This window comes from Carcharhinus amblyrhynchos, chromosome 35 (genome assembly GCF_965287045.1).
Source record: "Carcharhinus amblyrhynchos chromosome 35, sCarAmb.v2.hapA, whole genome shotgun sequence".
In the NCBI taxonomy this organism is placed as follows: domain Eukaryota; kingdom Metazoa; phylum Chordata; class Chondrichthyes; order Carcharhiniformes; family Carcharhinidae; genus Carcharhinus; species Carcharhinus amblyrhynchos.
In genome coordinates, this window is record NC_137358.1 from 11,450,336 (window position 1) to 11,470,731 (window position 20,396).

Sequence of the window (20,396 nt, forward strand, 5' to 3'; positions counted from 1 at the left end):
CCCCTCAAACCCACCCATTCCCAGGACAATGTGACCCCCTCAAATCCACCCATTCCCAGGACAATGTGACCCCCTCAAACGCACCCATTCCCAGGACAATGTGACCCCCCTCAAACCCACCCATTCCCCGGACAATGTGACTCCCTCAAACCCACCCATTCCCAGAACAATGTGACCCCCTCAAATCCACCCATTCCCAGGACAATGTGACCCCCTCAAACCCACCCATTCCCAGGACAATGTGACCCCCTCAAATCCACCCATTCCCAGGACAATGTGACCCCCTCAAACCCACCCATTCCCAGGACAATGTGACCCCCTCAAATCCACCCATTCCCAGGACAATGTGACTCCCTCAAACCCACCCATTCCCAGGACAATGTGACTCCCTCAAACCCACCCATTCCCAGGACAATGTGACCCCCTCAAACCTACCCATTCCCAGTTACACTGTCACTCCCTCAAACCCACCCATTCCCAGTTACACTGTCACTCCCTCAAACCCACCCATTCCCAGGATAATGCGGCTCCCTCAAATCCACCCACTGCCAGGCACAATATGACCACCCTAAAGTTATGAAGGGGCAGGGTAGACACTGAGAGATTGGGTGGCAAGTGGTTAGCGCTGCTGTCTCACAGTGCCAGGGACCTGGGTTCAATTTCGACCTTGGGATACTGTCTGTGTGGAGTTTGCATGTTCTCCCCGTGTCTGCGTGGGGGTTTCCTCCGGGTGCTCCAGTCTCTTCCCACACTCCAAAGATGTGTGGGTTAGGTGGATTGGCCATGCTAAATTACCCCTTCGCGCCAGGGGGACTAGCAGGGCGTATATGTGTGGTTAGAGGGATAGGGGCTGGGTGGGATTATAGTAGGTGCAGGCTTGATGGGCCAAATGGCCTCAGTCTATAGGAATTCTTTGATTGTAACCATCACCATTCTGGTTGGAGGACTCAGAGAAGCGATCGTAACCGCCATCACAGCAGAGATATCTAAGTTTTATCCAACGTGACTGATCCAATCTCTTTCAATGGAATCCAGTCTGTCTCTCACTCCTGGAGATCCAGTGATCCATGTATAAACCACCTGCACCCCTTCCCACTTGGAATCCAGTCTGTCTCATTCCCATTATTCTGTAAATAAACCACGTGACCCTGGGATGGAGCATTCGAGTTATGAGAAGAGACTGGATAGGCTTGGATTGTTTTCTCTAGAGCAGAGGAGGCTGAGTGGAGGAGGGGGGAGGGGGGGACATGATTGAGGTGGATAAGGCTATGCACAGACAGTGGCCCAAGCCGGGAATCGAACCTGGGTCCCCGGCGCCGTGAGGCAGCAGCGCCAACCACCGTGCCTCCCCTCCCGCCGTGAAAACCAAAAGCATCTCTAGAACATTCCATGTCCAATCCTGCCTCCCGGTGCCGGGCTCATCGCGACTCCTCGGATTGGGAAGGGAGCTGGAAAGACCAGTCTTCCTGGGGGAATGTGGCTTTCCTGGGCCTCGCTGCTATGGCCTATCCTGTTTCTCCAGAAGGTTGCGGGGGGGTGGGGAGGTTGGGGGAGATGCAAGTGTTGGAAGACGGGTGATGGTCCCCTCGGTTCAACAGTCCTGCCCCCACCCCGTTTCGGAACAAAACAAAAGGGAGAAAGGCCACTTCTTGACCTGTGACCTTGGGAGCGGTTTCAGAGCAGTCGGTTCTCAGTGACGCCAAGTCATAAAACGGAATAAAATTGGAGCATCGGGGTTAGAGAAGTCAATCCGAATTTCCGATACATCTTTTAAAGAGTCAGGGAGTGTCTTAAATATTAAATACGTTTTTGGCTTATCCCTTTTGTTTTTAGCCTCACGTTGTCTCCACAAGTGAGGTCACTTCCTGTTGACCCCTGCTGTGACCTGGGCGCTCAGAGGTCAGTCGAGGGTCACTTGCCTCACTGCAGCATGATGTCGTTCAGGTTCTCCTGGAGGACGGTGTCCTTGACAGCGTGGAAGACGAAGCGGATGTTCTCCGTGTCGATGGCAGTGGTGAAGTGGTGGAAGAGGGGTCGGCTGCGGTCCCTCCGCTTGCTGTTGAAGCACCTCAGCAGGTACCTCTGGACGTCCTCCAGGTGGTGGGGCCGCCCCTCGAAGTCGGGGAAGTGCCGCCCGATGCTGACCGTCCGCACCTTGGCCTCCAGCAGGTCCGTCTTGTTCAGGAAGAGGATGATGGAGACCCGGGCGAACAGCTTGTTGTTGACGATGGTCTCGAAGATGTTCATGGACTCCACCAGGCGGTTGGTGCGCCGGTCCTCCATCAGCACCTGGTCAAACTCGCTGGACGACACCATGAAGAGGATGGAGGTGATGCCCTCAAAGCACAGGAACCACTTCTGCCTCTGCGAGCGCTGCCCGCCCACATCCATCATCCTGAAGGGGATGCCCTTGATGAGGAAGTCATACTCCACGATGCCCTTAGTGGCCCTCCGAGCCAGGAGGATGTCCTGTTTGGTCGGAAGGTAATTCTGGATGGAAAAGCAGACACAACACATGTGATCAACCTGAGGGAAGAATAAGGCCATTCAGCCCAACATATCTATCCTGGTGTTCTAGCTCCAAACAAGCCTCTCTATCCTTCTATCTCCAAATGTGTAGGTTAGGTGGATTGGCCATGCTAAATTGCCCCTTAGCACCCAAAGATATGCCGGTTGGGTGGATTGGCCATGCTAAATTGCCCCTTAGTATCCAAAGATGTGTAGGTTGGGTGGATTGGCCATGCTAAATTGCCCCTTAGTATCCAAAGATGTGCAGGTTAGGTGGATTGGCTGTGCTAAATTACCCCTTAGCGCCCAAAGATGTGCCAGTTAGGTGGATTGGCCATGTTAAATTGTCCCTTAGCACCCAAAGATGTGCCAGTTGGATGGATTGGCCATGTTAAATTGCCCCTTAGCGCCCAAAGATGTGCAGGTTAGGTGGGTTGACCATGCTAAATTGCCCCTTAGTATCCAAACATGTGCCGGTTGGGTGGATTGGCCATGCTAAATTGTCCTTTAGCATCCATAGATGTGCGGGTTAGGGTGGATTGACAGATCTGGAGAGAAGAGGTCGGAATAGAAATCCCGGGCAATGGCTCAGACGCCTTCCGGACCTGAGCTGGGGGAATTGTCATCAGCCATCAGTGTAAGGAGCCGCTGACGGTTAGCCCACCCTTTATCCAGTGGGTAGAAGAAGGGGGGGCCGCGGTCCAGGTCCACCTGCGTGTGACGACTAGGGGGATTTTCACAGATAAAAGTCTCACAGTAACTTCATTGCAGTGTTAATATAAGGTGTGAAGCCTGGTAAAGATCTTGGAATCCGTGCTGAGGAGGGAGACCGGGCACCGGTTCTTAAGTAAGCGGAGATCCCCCTTCTTGGGTAGCAGGGCAATGATGGCCCTGTGCCACAAGAGAGGTATCTCCCCGGTGGCCATGCTCTCCCCCAGGACCCCCCCATGTGCGGTCGGGGATAAACTCTCTCCCACCGTCACGGTGCATGAGGACTGGACAGCGCAGGAGTTACATAGCTCGCTACCACCACCCTCTGGCGAAGGTGGTGCGGTGCAGCAGCCGGGGCCACCCCTCCCCTGCTCAGGAAGCCAGGCTCGGCCTACACTCAAAAAGCCACCCAGCAGCCTTGGGGGCAAAGAGCTGGCAATTGGGGTCTGATGAGACACAAGCGCAGCCCCCTCCGCCCCAGCACTCAGTGTTAATAACCACGGGGCAGGAACTGGAACCTATCTCCAACGGGGCGGGGGGTGGTGTCCCACTTTTAAGTGTGTGTTAGGAAGTTGCATTTGGTTCTGGACCACCTCACTTCCGGAAGGATCTATTAACCTGGAAGGGAATGCAGTGCAGGTTGGAGTGTCCGGTGTCAGTTCACGATGAGGGCACGTGTGGAGCACCCTGCACAGTTACAGAAACAGAGAAGCTTAGAGGAGGCCATTTGGCCCTTCCAAGCCTGCTCCGCCATTCATTACGATCATGACTGACTCAATATCCTGATCCCTCCTTCCCCCCCCCCATATCCCTCGATCCCTTTAGCCCCAAAAGCTATATCTAATTTCTTCTTGAAATGTTTTCATAGAACTGTAGAATCCCTACATTGCAGAAGGAGGCCATTCGGCCCATCCAGCCAACACCGACAACAATCCCACCCAGGCCCTATCCCCGTAACTCCATGTATTCACCCTGCTACTCCCCGTGACACAAAGGGGTAGTTTAGCAAGGCCAAACCACTGAATCTTTGGACTGTGGGCGGAAACCGGAGCACCTGGAGGAAACCCACGCAGACACGGGGAGAATGTGCAGACTCCAAGCAAGAACAGCCACCCAAGCCAGGGATTGAACCCGGCACCCTGGCGCTGTGAGGCAACAGTGCTAACCACTGTGCCACCACTATTGAAACATAGAAACTAGAAGCTGGAGTAGGCCATTTGGCCCATCAAGCCTGTTCTACTATTCATTTTGACCATGGCTGATTATCAAATTCAATATCCCGATCCCCCCTCACCCCCATATCCCTTGATTCCTTTAGCCCCAAGAATTATATCTAATTTCTTCTTGGAATCGCACAACATTTTGGCCTCAGCTACTTCCTGTGGGAGTGAATTCCACACATTCACCACCCTCTGGGTGAAGGAATTTCTCCTCACCTCAGTCCTAAAAGGTTTACCCCCTTATTCTCAAACTATGACCCCTCGTTCTGGACTCCCTCCACCATCGGGAACATTCTTCCTGAATCTACTCTGTCTAACCCTGTTAGAAGTCTGGTCTCCTTATTTCAGAATGGATAGAGATGAGTTTGAAGAGTTGAGAGAAGGTTGCCTTGATCGATACCTGGGATGAGTGAGTTATCTTATGAGGGATGATCGGACAGGTTGGGCCTGTATCCATTGGAGTTTCGAAGATTGAGAGGTGGTCTTATGGAACAAGATAAGATCCTGTGGAGTCTTTACAGGGTGGATGCTGAGAAATTAGAACTGCTGCCTCACGGTGCCAGGGACCCGGGTTCAATTCCAGCCTCAGGTCACTGTCTGTGTGGAGTTTGCACATTCTCCCCATTTCTGTTTGGGTTTCCTCCACGTGCTCCAAAGATGTGTAGGTTAGGATTGGCCATGCTAAATTGCCCCTTAGTGTCTAAAGATGTACAGGTTAGGTGGATTGACAATACTAAATTGCCCCTTAGTGTCCAAAGATGTCCAGGTTAGGTGGATTGGCCATGCTAAATTGCCCCTTAGTGTCCAAAAATGTGTAGGTTAGGTGGATTGGCCATGCTAAATTGCCTCTTAGTGTCTAAAGATGTCCAGGTTAAGTGGATTGACAATACTAAATTGCCCCTTAGTGTGCAAAGATGTGTAGTTTAGGTGGATTGGCCATGCTAAATTGAACATAAGAACATAAGAAATAGGAGCAGGAGTCGGCCACCTAGCCCCTCGAGCCTGCCCCGCTATTCAATAAGATCATGGCTGATCTGAAGTGGATCAGTTCCACTTTCCCGCCTGCTCCCCATAACCCTTAATCCCCTTGCCTACCAAAAACCTATCTACCCGCGTCTTAAATATATTTAGCGAGGTAGCCTCCACCACTTCAACGGGCAGAGAATTCCAAAGATTCACCACCCTTTGAGTGAAGAAGTTCCTCCTCAACTCTGAGGGTTGCCCCTTAGTGTTCCAAGATGTGTAGGTTAGGTGGATTGGCCGTGCTAAATTGCCCCTTAGTGTCCAAAGATGTCCAGGTTAGGTGGATTGGCCATGCTAAATTGCCCCTTAGTGTCAGGAGGATTAGCAGGGTAAATACGTGGGGTTACGGGGAAAGGGCCTGGGTGGGATTGTTGTCAGTGCAGACTTGATGGGCCGAATGGCCTCCTTCCGCACTGTCGGGATTCTATGACTGCGTGCCAACACAGTTGGCAACTCCTGTTGGCGTTACTGCCAATGAGGATGAACTGGTGTCTGCCTGCTGCAGATATCAGCGTCAACACTGAGATTCGGAGCCAGTGACATCAGTCGGCTGGACAGTGTAACCCACATCCTGCTCCGTACCCCACCCCCCCACCCGGCTGCTGTCAAACTGCCCGAGGTATTCCTGGCGTCTCACAGCAAGCTGCCACTTTTCTCTCTGTATGTTGACTGTGCAGTGCCGTTTAGTAACACAGTGTGAAAGACTCACTTTCCCAGCACGAGGGAGAGAGAATCAACAGCTCGTCAGCCCCTGAGTCAATATTTTTCCTGGCGCAGGGAGAAGCCGGAATCTCAAAGCCCATCCCGCCCTTCCCAGCTTTGACTCAAACCTGCAACATTCACGGCTGAGAGTGGGGAAATGTGTCAGGCAGGGGGCTGGAGGATGGAAGAATCCCAACACCCCCCCCCCCCCAGCCCCGATTCCCCAGGGCTGGCTCTGTCAGTACCGACAGCTCAGAGTGCTGTTCGATCCAGGCCGGGATTGGCCCAGGTTGTCAGAGGATTCTCGATGCTCCATTGATAAAAATGGCAAACGACCGACACCGCGCCCATCACTCACCAACTGGCCAATCCGCTGCAGGTTATCCAGGAAGTAGCCCACTGATTCAGCCTATAGGATAACAGGAGACAAGAGAGGTTTAAGCAATGGATACACACACCTAGACACACACACACACACACACCCGCACACTCACCACTCACGCACACACCCACACTCACACTCGCACACTCACACACACCCACACTCTCCTACACTCACGCACACTCACACACACCCGCACACTCACCACTCACGCACACACCCACACTCACACTCGCACACTCACACACACCCACACTCTCCTACACTCACGCACACTCACACACACTCGCACACTCACCACTCACGCACACACCCACACTCACACTCGCACACTCACACACACCCACACTCTCCTACACTCACGCACACTCACACACACTCGCACACTCACCACTCACGCACACACCCACACTCACACTCGCACACTCACTCGCACACTCACACACACCCACACTCTCCTACACTCACGCACACTCACACACACTCGCACACTCACCACTCACGCACACACCCACACTCACACTCGCACACTCACACACACCCACACTCTCCTACACTCACGCACACTCATACTCGCACACTCTCATACACTCATACACACACACACTTACACAATCACACACACAGACGCACACCCACACTCTCATACACTCACACACACAGACACACACATATACACACATGTATGTGCACACACTTAACATGCACTCACACTCAACGCACACGCTCTCAACGCACACGCACACTCAACACGTACACACATTCAATATGTACCCTCTCACACACACACATGCACTGACACACACACACACACACACACACACACATGCATCCCCTCACATACACACACACTCACACACTCTGACACACGCACTCACACACTCACAAACATGCACACAGACACACATGCACACACACACTCAGACATGTGCACTCACACACACACACATGCACGCACACACATACGCACAGAGTACACACAGACATGCACTCATACACACTGGCACGTGCACACACACATAGATGCACACACCCTTATCGGTTACGCGTCCATCCCGACTGTCTATCCCCCCATTCCATGGTGGCATTCCCTGGAAAGAGAGCTCGCAATGTTCACTATTACTCCCAACAAGTGGCTGTGGTGGAAGAAACAATCCAGGCTGGGCACGGGGATGACACAGTGGTTAGCACTGCTGCCTCATAGCGCCAGGAACCCGGGTTCGATTCCTGTCTTGGGCCACTGTCTGCACATTCCCCCTGTGTCTGCGTGGGTTTCCTCCGGGTGCTCCGGTTTCCTCCCAAAAGCTGTGCGGGTTAGGCGCATTGGCCGTGCTAAATTTCCCCTTAGCGTCCACAGATGTGTAGGTTCGGGGATTAGCGGGGTAAATATGCGGAGGCTACGGGGATAAGACCTGGGGATGATGCTCTGTCAGAGAGTCAGTGCAGAGTCAATGGGCCGAATAGCCTCCTTCTGCACTGTGGGGATTCTAAGTTCAAACTAATTTATTGTAAGACATTACCTCAGTGCTACCAGAAGCTCCTGAGCCAAAGTGCTCCCTATTTACGAGATAATCAACCTCTTTAACTAGCAAATTCCCTTGACAAGACAATTGCTGTGTTTAATGTCACATTGATATCTGCCAGTGCAGTCGAGTCATTTATTTTTTACTTCAGAAATCCACTTTATTGGTAAAATATCAGAAAGAGTGTTTCAAAATGGCCGCCACCCTCAGTGCCACAATATTCAGGCTCTCTGCGTATCATCTGTGTTGCACTCTGAGGAGCTTCAGTGCAAATAAACATGACAAACGTTTCAATTTGGTCATTACAAATGGTGCAAAAGTGTTCTGAACAAAGAACAGTACAGCACAGGAAACAGGCCCTTCGGCCCTCCAAACCTACCCCGCTCATTGGTCCAACTAGACCATTCGTTTGTATCCCTCCATTCCCAGTCTGCTCATGTGACTATCCAGGTAAGTCTTAAATGATCCCAGCGTGTCTGCCTCCACCACCCTGCTTGGCAGTGCATTCCAGGCCCCCAACACCCTCTGTGTGAAATACGTCCCTCTGATATCTGAGTTAAACCTCGCCTCCCCTCACCTTGAGTTGGGTGATCGTCACCTCCGACCTGGGAAAAAGCTTCCCATTGTTCACCCTATCTATGCCCTTCATAACTTTGTACACCTCCATTAGGTCTCCCCTCATTCTCCGTCTTCCCAGTTTACCCAATCTCTCCTCATAGCTAAGACCCTCCGTACCAGGCAACATCCTGGTGCACCTCCTCTGCACTCTCTCCAAAGCCTCCACGTCCTTCTGGGTGAGATTCGTAGACTCATAGAATCCCTGCAGTGCAGAAAGAATGGAAAAGCTTCAACGGCGACACAGTGCTTGGCTCCGAGACCCGGGATTCCCACCCAGTGTAGGCTCAATCCACCTAACCCGCACTTTTCGGACTGCGGGAGGAAACCGGAGCACCCGGAGGAAACCCACGCGGACACGGGGAGAATGTGCAAACTCCGGGCAGACAGTGACCCGAGGCCGGAATCGAACCCGGGTCCCTGGTGAGGCAGCAGCGCTAACCACCGGGCCTCGAGGGAAGTGTAAAGGCGGGGAGGGTTCGGGATGGGAATCCCAGAGCTCAGAGCGAACCACCGTGTCGCCATTGAAGCTTCTTTCTGGGTCTATGAATCTCACTCAGAAGCTCCTCAGAGTGTAACACAGATGATACGCAGAGAGCCTGAATGTTGTGGCACTGAGGGTGGCGGCCATTTTGAAACACTCTTTCTGATATTTTACCAATAAAGTGGATTCCTGAAGTAAAAAATTAATGACTCAACTGCAAGATAATCCTTCCTTCCGTCCCTCCCCAGAGGCACCAGTGGCAACGCTAAACGTCTACCGAGACAAGAGGATGTCCACACAACGACTCTGCCCTTGGCAGACTGTTATAGCACTGACGCTCCAGCAGGGGACACCAGGGAGCCCCAAGGCTCGAGGTGACACTAGGCCCAGTACCTCGAGAGGACAGCTGAATCAGAGATAAGAAAGGAAATGCCTCGAGATACGGGTTCGCACAAAGCCCAAGGAACGGTCAAATGTTGAACTATTTTGGCACGAGCTCGCTTGTCTCCCCGGTCCCCGTGTTTCATCCCCACATCACCCACGCCAGCAGAATGGAAAAGCTTCAACAGCGACACAGTGAGCCGCTCTGAGCTCTGGAATTCCCGCCCCGAGCCCTCCCCACCTTTAAACTTCTCTCGAGGCGCAGTGGCCCCGTGGTTAGCGCTGCTGCCTCACAGCTCCAGGGACCCGGGTTCGATTCCAGCCTCGGGTCACTGTCTGCGCGGAGTCTGCATGTGCTCCCCGTGTCTGCGTGGGTTTCCTCCCACAGTCTGAAATGTGCAGGTTAGGTGGATTGGCCGTGCTAAATTGAGCCTAGTGATGGGGCGTTAGTGGGGTAAATACGTGGGAGTGGGGCCTGAGTGGGATTGTGGTTGGGGCAGACTCGATGGGCTGAATGGCCTCCTTCTGCACTGTAGGGATTCTATGAGTGGTCTGGCACACAAGGACGCCATTTGGCCCACCCTGCTGCCTTCCTCATGCACTTTTTTTAAAAAAAAGAATCATTCATAGGACATGGGTGCTGGACCTTGGAGGGCAGTTGGAAGTTAACCACGTTGCTATGGTTCCAGAGTCACAGGTAGGCCAGACCAGGTAAGGACGGCAGATTTCCTTCTCTGGAGGGACATTCGTGAACCAGAAGGGTTTCTCTAATAATTGCCAGTGGTTTCACGGTCATCAGCAGATTCTTGATTCCAGATAATTTTTTCACTGAATTCAAATTCCACCATTTGTTGTGGCAGGATTCGAATCCAGGTCCCCAGAACATTAGCTGAGTTTCTGGATTCATTGTGTAGCGATAATAGGGTGGCACAGTGGTTAGCACTGCTGCCTCACAGCGCCAGGGACCCGGGTTCGATTCCCGGCTTAGGTCTGCGTGGAGTCTGCACATTCTCCCCATGTCTGCGTGGGTTTCCTCCTGGTGCTCCTGTTTCCTCCCACGGTCTGAAAGACGTGCTGGTTAGGTGCATTGGCCACGCTAAATTCTCCCTCAGTGTACCCGAACAGGCATCAGAGTGTGGCGACTAGGGGATTTTCACAGTAATTTCATTACAGTGTTAATGTAAGCTTACTTGTGAACTAATAAATAAAGTTAAACTTAATCCCGCTATATGCCTCCATATACAGTCCTGTCAGCCTGACCTGGACAATTAGGACTGATTAGGGATAGTCAGCATGGCTTTGTGAGTGGAAAATCATGTCTCACAAGTTTGATTGAGGTTTTTGGAGGGGTAGTGCAGACGGGCGTAGGGTTGACAGGATAAAGGAAGTGAATGGGTGGCTCAGAGATTGGTGTGGGAGGAATGGGATCGAATTTATGGGGCATTGGCACCAGTATTGGGGTAGGTGGGACTTGTTCGGGCGGGATGGGGTTGGTCTGAATCGTGCTGGGACCAGAGTGCTGGCGAATCGAGTAAAGAGGACTGTAGACAGGGCTTTAAACTAATTAGGGGGGGGGAGGGTGCGAGGGTAGGTGATGTTAGGAGGTCTACAGTTAAGGATAGGGTACAGGTAAGGGAAGAGGCTGAGGATGTCCCAAGTGGTGGCGTTACGGCAAATAGGGTCCAGAAGAAGGCTGGGATGAAAGCGCTTTATCTGAATGCACGAAGCATTCGGAATAAAGTGGATGAGCTGGTGGCGCAGATCGACACAAATGGATACGATCTGGTGGCCATTACAGAGACGTGGCTGCAAGGTGACAGGGACTGGGAGATGAATGTACAGGGCTATCAAGTGTTTAGGAAGGATAGGCAGGAGGAAAGAGGGGGTGGCGTAGCTCTGCTGATTAAGGACAGCATCAAGGTGGTAGCAAGGGATGATATCGGAGCCAAAGAGCAGAAAGTGGAATCGTTGTGGGTGGAGATTAGGAACAGCAAAGGGAGGAAGACGCTGGTGGGTGTCGTCTATAGGCCCCCGAATAATGATCTGGAGGTGGGGCGGGCTGTTAACGCGCAAATAAGTGCGGCGTGCAGGAATGGGACGGCAGTAGTTATGGGGGATTTCAATCTGCATATTGATTGGTCGACCCATGTTGGACGAGGTGGGCTCGAGGAGGAGTTCTTGGAATGCTGCCGGGATAGTTTCCTGGAACAGTGTGTGTTGGAGCCGACGAGGGAGCGAGCTATCTTGGATCTGGTGCTATGTAATGAGGCGGGTAGAATTAGGGACCTTGAGGTGAAGGATCCTCTTGGAGAGAGTGATCATTGTATGGTGGAGTTTCTGTTGCAGATGGAGGAGGAGAAAGTGGGTTCCCGGACACGTGTCCTTTGTTTGAATAGAGGGGAGTATGGTAGGATGAGAGAAGAATTGGCGAATGTGGACTGGGGGAGCGCGTTGGAAGGTAGGTCTGCTGAGGAGCAGTGGAGGATCTTTAAGGAGATCTTTCTTGGTGCTCAGCAGAAATTTATTCCGATGGTTAAAAAGGACAGTAGGAGGAGAGGTAATAAGCCGTGGATAACGAAGGAGGTGAAGGAAAGTGTTAAATTAAAAGCGGAGGAATTTAGAGTAGCTAAGAGCAGTGGGCGAGAAGAGGATTGGGAAAGGTTTAAATGTCAACAAAGATTGACAAAAAAGTTGATAAAGGAGGGTAGGAGAAGCTATGAAGCTGGGCTAGCGCTTAATATAAAAAAGGATAGCAAGAGTTTTTATAAATATATAAAAAGGAAGAGGCTGGCTAGGGTGAACGTTGGTCCCTTAGCGGATGAGAAAGGGGACCTAGTGGTAGGGGATGGGGATATGGCTAAGGTCTTGAATAACTTTTTTGTTTCTGTCTTCACGGAGGAGGACGTGAATAATTTGCCGGGTGTTAGAGATGGAAAGGTGGTAGGACTGGAGGGTCTTAATGACATTACTGTTACTAGAGAGGTGGTGCGCGACAGACTGGAGGGGCTGATTGTGGACAAGTCCCCAGGACCGGATGGAATGCATCCGAGGGTTCTGAAAGAAATGGCGGAGGTGATAGTGGATGCCTTGGTGGTTATTTTCCAGACGTCGCTGGATTCCGGGGAAGTGCCGGAGGATTGGAAAACGGCTAATGTTACGCCGTTGTTTAAGAAGGGTGCCAGGCAAAAGGCGGGGAATTACAGGCCGGTTAGTTTAACGTCTGTGGTAGGTAAAATGTTAGAATCCGTCATTAAGGAGGAAATTGCGAGGCATCTTGAAGGGAATTGCTTGATAGAGCAGACGCAACACGGTTTCATTAAAGGGAAGTCGTGTCTGACAAATTTACTGGAGTTCTATGAGGATGTGTCTAGGGCGGTGGATAGAGGAGAGCCGGTGGATGTGGTCTTTCTGGATTTTCAGAAGGCGTTTGATAAGGTACCTCACAAGAGGTTACTGCAGAAGGTCAGAGGACATGGAGTTGGGGGTAGGGTGTTAGCGTGGATAGAGGATTGGTTGTCAAATAGGAGGCAGAGAGTGGGGGTCAATGGGTGCTATTCGGATTGGCGGATGGTGACTAGTGGGGTGCCCCAGGGGTCGGTGCTGGGGCCTCAGCTATTTACCATTTATATAGATGATCTGGAGGAGGGAACCGAGTGTAGGGTGTCGAAATTTGCTGATGACACCAAGATTGGGGGAAAGGCAAATTGTGCGGAGGGTGTGGAGAGTCTGCAGAAGGATCTAGATAGGCTGGGCGAATGGGCCAGGAAATGGCAAATGGAATTTAATGTTGGCAAGTGTGAGGTGGTCCACTTTGGTAGGAAGAATGGTAGGAAGGACTATTACTTACGTGGCGAAAAACTGCAGCAGGCGACGGTGCAGAGGGACCTCGGGGTCCTTGTGCATGAGTCGCAAAAACCCAGCCTGCAGGTGCAGCAGGTGGTCAGGAAGGCGAATGGGATGCTGGCCTTCATAGCGAGGGGGATTGAATATAAAAGTAGGGAGGTCTTGCTGCAGCTGTATAGGGCATTGGTGAGGCCGCAGCTGGAGTACTGTGTGCAGTTTTGGGCGCCGCACCTGCGCAAGGATATTTTGGCCTTGGAGGGAGTGCAGAGGAGGTTTACTAGGCTGATACCGGAGTTGAGGGGGTTGAGCTATGAGGAGAGGCTGAATAAACTAGGCTTGTACTCGTTAGAGTTTAGAAGAATGAGGGGAGATCTCATTGAGACGTATAAGATGATGAATGGGATGGATAGGATAGAGGTGGAAAGACTCTTCCCGCTCAAAAAAGACAGTAGGACTAGGGGGCACAGCCTCAAGATAAAGGGGGGGCGGTTCAGAACGGAGTTGAGGAGGAACTTCTTCACTCAAAGGGTGGTGAATCTCTGGAATTCTCTGCCCGTTGAAGTGGTGGAGGCTGCCTCGCTAAATATTTTTAAGAAGCGGGTTGATGGGTTTTTGATAAGAGAGGGGATTAAGGGTTATGGGGAGAGGGCGGGAAAGTGGAACTGAGCCACGACAGATCAGCCATGATCTTATTGAATGGCGGGGCAGGCTCGAAGGGCCAGATGGCCTACTCCTGCTCCTATTTCTTATGTTCTTATGTTCTTATTAACCAAGAAGGTAGATGAGGGCAGTGCAGTTGATGTTGTCCACATGGACTTTAGCAAGGCCTTTGACAAGGTACCGCATGGATAAGGTTAAGTCCAAGATGAGATATCCAAGTGGATACAAAATTGACTTTTTGGCAGAAACCAGAGGATGCTTGTTTTTTCAAACTGGAGATCTGAGACCAGCAATGTGCCTCAGGGATCAGTGCTGGGCCCACTGTTATTTGTCAATTATATCAATGATTTGGATGAGAATATAGGAGGCATGGTTAGTAAGTTTGCAGATGACACCAAGATTGGTGGCACAGTGGACAGTGAAGAAAATTATCTCCAATTGTAATGGGATCTTGATCAATTGGGCCAATGAATGGCAGATGGAGTTTAATGCGAGCTGATGCATTTCGATAGATCGAACCAGGGCAGGACTTACTCAGTTAATGGTGGGGCTTTGGGGAGAGTTACAGAACAGAGAGATCCAGGGGTACATGTTCATAGCTCCTTGAAAGTGGAGTCACAGGTGGACAGAGTGGTGAAGAAGGCATTTGGCATGCTTGGTTTCATTGGTCAGAACATTGAATACAGGAGTTGGGACATCTTGTTGAAGTTGTACAAGACATTGGTAAGGCCACACTTGGAATACTGTGTGCAATTCTGGTCACCCTATTATAGAAAGGATATTATTAAACTAGAAAGAGTGCAGAAGAGATTTACTAGGATGCTACCAGGACTTGATGGATTGAGTTACAAGGAGAGGCTGGATAGACTGGGACTTTTTTCTCTGGAGCGTAGGAGGCTGAGGGGTGATCTTATAGAGGTCTATAAAATAATAAGGGACACAGATCAGCTAGATAGTCAATATCTTTTCCCAAAGGTAAGGGAGTCTAAAATTAGAGGGCATAGGTTTAAGATGAGAGGGGAGAGATACAAAAGTGTCCAGAGGGGCAATTTTTTCATACAGAGGGTGGTGAGTGTCTGGAACAAGCTGCCAGAGGTAGTAGTAGAGGCGGGTACAATTTTATCTTTTAAAAAGCATTTAGACAGTTACATGGGTATGATAGATATAGAGGGATATGGGGCAAATGCGGGCAATTGGGATTAGCTTTAGGGTTTAATAAAAGGGTAGCATGGACAAGTTGGGCCAAAGGGCCTGTTTCCATGCTGTAAACCTCTATGACTCTATGAATTGCTGTGTAAGATATATTTTCCACCCTTTGCTTTAGCTGCCAAGGAACACCACCACCTGCAAGTTCCCCTCCAAGCCATTCATCATCCTGGCTTTGGAATATTTTGGCCGTTCCTTTGCAGTCGCTGGGTCAAAATCCTGGAATTCTCTCCATAACGGCATTGTGGGTCAACCCTCAGCACGGGGACTGCAGCGATTCAAGAAGGCAGCTCACCCACCACCTTCTCAAGGGGCAACTAGAGATTGTGCGCAGTTTTGACCTCCTTACTTGAGGAAGGATGTGGTGGCATTGGAGGCAGTTCGGAGGAGGTTCCCCAGATTGATTCCGGGGATAAGGGGTTTGTCATTTGAAGAGAGATTGAGCAGTTTAGGCCGATACTCTCTGGAATTTAGAAAAGTTAGGGGATTGAGGTATGCAAGATGATAAAAGGTAATGATAAAGTAGAGCGGATGGACAAAGGACAAAGAAAATTACAGCACAGGAACAGGCCCTTCGGCCCTCCAAGCCTGTACCGACCATGAACTAAAACCCCCTACCCTTCCGGAGACCATATCCCTCTACTCCCATCCTATTCATGTACTTGTCAAGACGCCCATTAAAAGTCACCACCATATCGGCTTCCACAACCTCCTCCGGCAACGAGTTCCAGGCACCCAGCACCCTCTGTGTAAAATAACTTGCCTCGTTTAAACCTTGCCCCTCGCACCTTAACCTTGTGCCCCCCCTAGTAATTGACTCTACCACCCTGGGGAAAAAGCTTCGGACTATCCACTCTGTCCGTGCCCCTCGTAATCTTGTAGACTTCTATCAGGTCTCCCCCTCAACCTCCATCATCCCAGTGAGAACAAAGCTGCTTCCTCTTGTGGGATATTCTGGGACGAAAGGTCTTAGGGACAAGGAGCAGCAAATTTCAAACAGAGTTGAGGAGAAACTACTTCTCCCAAAGGGTTGTGAACCTGTGGAATTCGCTTCCCCAAAGTGCGGAGGGTGCTGGGACAGGTGAGTAAACTTAAGGAGGAGTGAGACAGATTGTTAATTGGTAATGGGTTGAAGGGTTATGGGGAGAAGGCAGGAAAATGGGGATGAGGGACATATCAGCTCGAACGGCGGAGCAGATTCGATGGGCCGAATGGCCTAATTATGCTCCTATATCGTACGAACTTATGAACTAAGGATGGGCAGTAAATGCTGGCCAGCCAGCGACACACATGTCCCGCAAATGAATGAGAAAAGTGAGACCGGAACTATCAAAGGGAAGTTTATCAGTCACGAGTAGGCTTATATTAACAAAGTTACTGTGAAAATCCAGTGCCGTCGCGCAGACCTCGTTAAGCAGAACATTCTGAGGTAATTCAGAGTCTGATAAAGGGTCGCCTGGACTCGAAACGTCAGCTCTTTTCCCTCCTTACAGACACAGCCAGACCTGCTGAGATTTTCCAGCATCTTCTCTTTCGGTTTCCAGCATCCGCAGTAATTTGCTTTTATTCTGAGGGAGTTTTTTTTTATTTGCGGGGGACTGGGTCTCGGAAAGGTAATTTTCATTCCTGGCAGGAATAACGTTTCCACTGCTCTTTGGATTTCAAAGCGATTTTGGCAAAAGGGAGGACCAATCGGCACTCGATTTTATCACATCGAACAGGAAGCAATTATTCTGGCCTTTCCCTTCCATCTCCTCTCCAGCAGGGGGAAGCTGGCGTACAGACACCAGGCTCCAGTACGGGCCTACCCCTGATAGAGAACCCTGCAGCAGTCCATTCGGCCCACTGTGTCCGTGCTAGCTGGAAAAACAAGAGCCGCCCGACCTTTTCCCACCTTAAAAGTTTTTAGTTTATTAGTGTCGCAAGTAGGCTTAAACATTAACACTGCAAAGAAGTTACTGTGAAAATCCCCCTAGTCGCCCTACACCGATCCTGTTCGGGCACACTGAGGGAGAATTTAGCATAGAATCCTGACAGTGCAGAAGGAGGCCATTCGGCCCATCGTAGAATCCCTGCAGTGCAGAAGGAGGCCATTCGGCCCATCGTAGAATCCCTGCAGCGCAGCAGGAGGCCATTCAGCCCATCGTAGAATCCCTGCAGCGCAGAAGGAGGCCGTTCAGCCCATCGTAGAATCACTGCAATGCAGAAGGAGGCCATTCAGCCCATCGTAGGATCCCTTTAGTGCAGAAGGAGGCCATTCGGCCCATCGAGTCTGCACTGACAACAATCCAACCCAAATCCTATTCCTGTAACCCCACATATTTAACCTGCTAATACCCCTGACACTAGGGTCAATTTAGCATGGCCAATCAACCTAATCTGCATATCTTTGGACTGTGGGAGGGTTGTAGGGATTCTATGATTTTTTTTGAGTTAGTTTATTAGTCACAAGTAAAGCTTGCATTAACACTGCGATGAAGTTACTGTGAAATTCCCCTAGTCGCCACACTCCAGCACCTGTTTGGGTCAATGCACCCTAACCAGCACGTCTTTCGGACTGTGGGAAGAAACTGGAGCACCCGGAGGAAACCCGCGCAGACATGGGGACAATGTGCAAATCCCACACCGACAGTGACCTAATTCCGGAACCGAATCTGGGTCCCTGTTGCCGTGAGGCAGCAGCGCTAACCACTGTGGTGCACCATTGAGTCTGCACTGAGAACAATCCTGTCCAGGCCCTCTCTCCGTTACCCCACATATTTACCCTGCTAATTCCCTGACACTAGAGTCAATTTAGCCTGGCCAATCCACCTAACCGGCACACCTTTTCAAATGTGGGAGGAAACCGGAACACCCAGAGGGGACCCACGCAGACACGGGGAGAATGTGCAAACTCCGCACAGAGGGTGACCCAAGCTGGGAATCGAACCCGGGTCCCTGGCACTGTGAGGCAGCAGCGCTAACCACTGTGCTACCGTGAGGAGTCGCACACACAGCAGTGTCCCGGGAGACTGACCTTCAATTCCTGGACACTCCGGGCCAATGCTGGAGAGTTGGCAACCCTACTAACTCGGGTAGAGTGGACCAGATCTCCATCATGCATTCTGCGTAAGGGTTTTCCCTCACGTCAATGTTGGTGCTTTTGCCAATCGTGTTAGAACAAGGGGGATGGGGGTGGGGGGCATATCTCATCCCCATTGCAGTGCAGGAGAGGCCCTTCGGCCCATCAAGTCTGCATCAGCACATTAGAAACACCTTATTGTTGGTGTACCTAGCAATGCAATGTTAACTTCTCCTGCTACTCCATACAATTGCACTGTTTGGTGAGTAGTAAATCTGTTTGAGATATGGTTGTCCCAGTGTCAATTAGCATATCACATTTCTGCCCCCAACACTGCTTCTACATTCATTCCAATCTATCCTCTAAAATCATATTTCACTGATTTTGACGCTGTTATTGCATGAACAAATTGTTAACGTTATCTTGTTAGGTGGAAACAAAAACCCTTTCCCACTATACTGTCGCTATAAACTAAGGATCTACCTGTGATTCTAAATAGCTCACCTAAAAGGGTGGCACAGTAGCACAGTGGTTAGCACTGCTGCTTCACAGCTCTGGAGGTCCTGAGTTCAATTCCTGGCTCGGGTCACTGTCTGTGTGGAGTTTGCACATTCTCTTCGTGTCTGCGTGCGTTTCCTCTGGGTGCTCAGGTTTTCTCTCCCAGTCCAAAGATGTGCAGGTTAGGTTGATTGGCTATGCTAAGAAATTGCCCCTTGGTGTCCAGGAATGCGTACGTTAGTGGGATATGGGGTTAGGGCCTGGGTGGGATTGTGTTTGGTGCAGACTTGAAGGGCCTCCTTCCGTACTGTAGGGTTCTATGATATAAAACCCACTTCCATTTGCCAGCACTTGGGATTAGGTGGGAGTTCAGATCTTTCCAATATGTGTCGGTGTCATCTGTCTCTCAACCTTCCTGTCAATGGGAACAACTTCTCCCCATCCACCCTGAATAGACCACTCACCCCTATCTTATTGAGTTATAAGGAGAGGCTGGATAGACTGGGACTTTTTTCTCTGGAACTTAGGAGGCTTAGGGGCCGATCTTATAGAGATCCATAAAATAGTGAGGAGCACAGATCAGCTAGATAGTCAATATCTTTTCCCAAAGGTAGGGGAATCCAAAACAAGAGGGCACAGGTTTAAGGGAGAGATACAAAAGGGTCCAGAGGGGCAATTTTTTCACACAGAGGGTGGTGAGTGTCTGGAACAAGCTGCCAGAGGTCGGAATAGAGGCGGATACAATTTTGTCTTTTAGAAAACATTTAGGCAGTTACATGAGTAAGATGGGTATAGAGGGATATGGGCCAAATGTGGGCAATTGGGACTAGAGCATAGAACATTACAGCGCAGTACAGGCCCTTCGACCCTCGATGTTGCGCCGACCAGTGGAACCAATCTAATGACCCTCTAACCTAAACTATTCCAACATTATCCATATGCCTATCCAATGACCATTTGAATGCCCTTAAAGTTGGCGAGTCCACAACTGCATTCCACGCCCTTACTACCCTCTGGGTAAAGACGAGCTTAGGGGTGAAATAAAAAGGGCGGCATGGACAAGTTGGGCCGAAGGGCCTGTTTCCATGCTGTAAACCTCTATGGCTGGATTTTACCGGCACGCCCGCCCCAATTCTGGGGATGGGGAGGCTCGGAGAACGGTATTCTCCACTGGCCTCAGGCGGGATCGTACGAATCTTGGGCGGATGTGATGGTAAAATTCCGTCCTTTGACTCTAAATTTGCCTCTTAACTTTCTCTTGTGAACAAGCCTGACCCAAAGATGGTGGGCCTCAAACATTTGTTTTGTTTTTCTCTCTCCTCAGATGTCCGAAGAACTACCCCGTGGCTCAAACAAACTGAAAGTAAACACAAGTACACGTCCAGCTACGCGAGATTAATTCTTCTGTCTGCATCACAATGGGGACTTTCCACTCTTTCTCCCAACCTCTCATCATCCCAAGAAAGAGCTGAGAAAGGAATGGGGGGAACTTCCGGGAACCTGACTGAAGTGGCTGGCAGTGGAGTGTCTACAATCTTCTATAGAACCGGCTCCCGGGAAGTTCCCTCATGAAGAAAAA

At 50.7% G+C, this 20,396-nt stretch overlaps 1 protein-coding gene across 1 annotated transcript in view; it reads right to left on the reverse strand.

The window, feature by feature from the left end:
* Positions 1-421: 421 nt before the first annotated feature.
* LOC145361572 (guanine nucleotide-binding protein subunit alpha-12-like) overlaps positions 422-20,396 on the reverse strand; it is a 46,613-nt gene continuing 26,638 nt past the window's right edge. Inside the window, exons 3-4 of the mRNA XM_080217408.1 lie at positions 6,523-6,573; positions 422-2,490 (exon numbers count right to left, since the gene is read on the reverse strand). Of these exons, the coding sequence (XP_080073534.1) occupies positions 1,921-2,490; positions 6,523-6,573 (621 nt within the window). The 3' untranslated portion in view covers positions 422-1,920. The remainder of the gene's footprint in view (positions 2,491-6,522; positions 6,574-20,396) is intronic.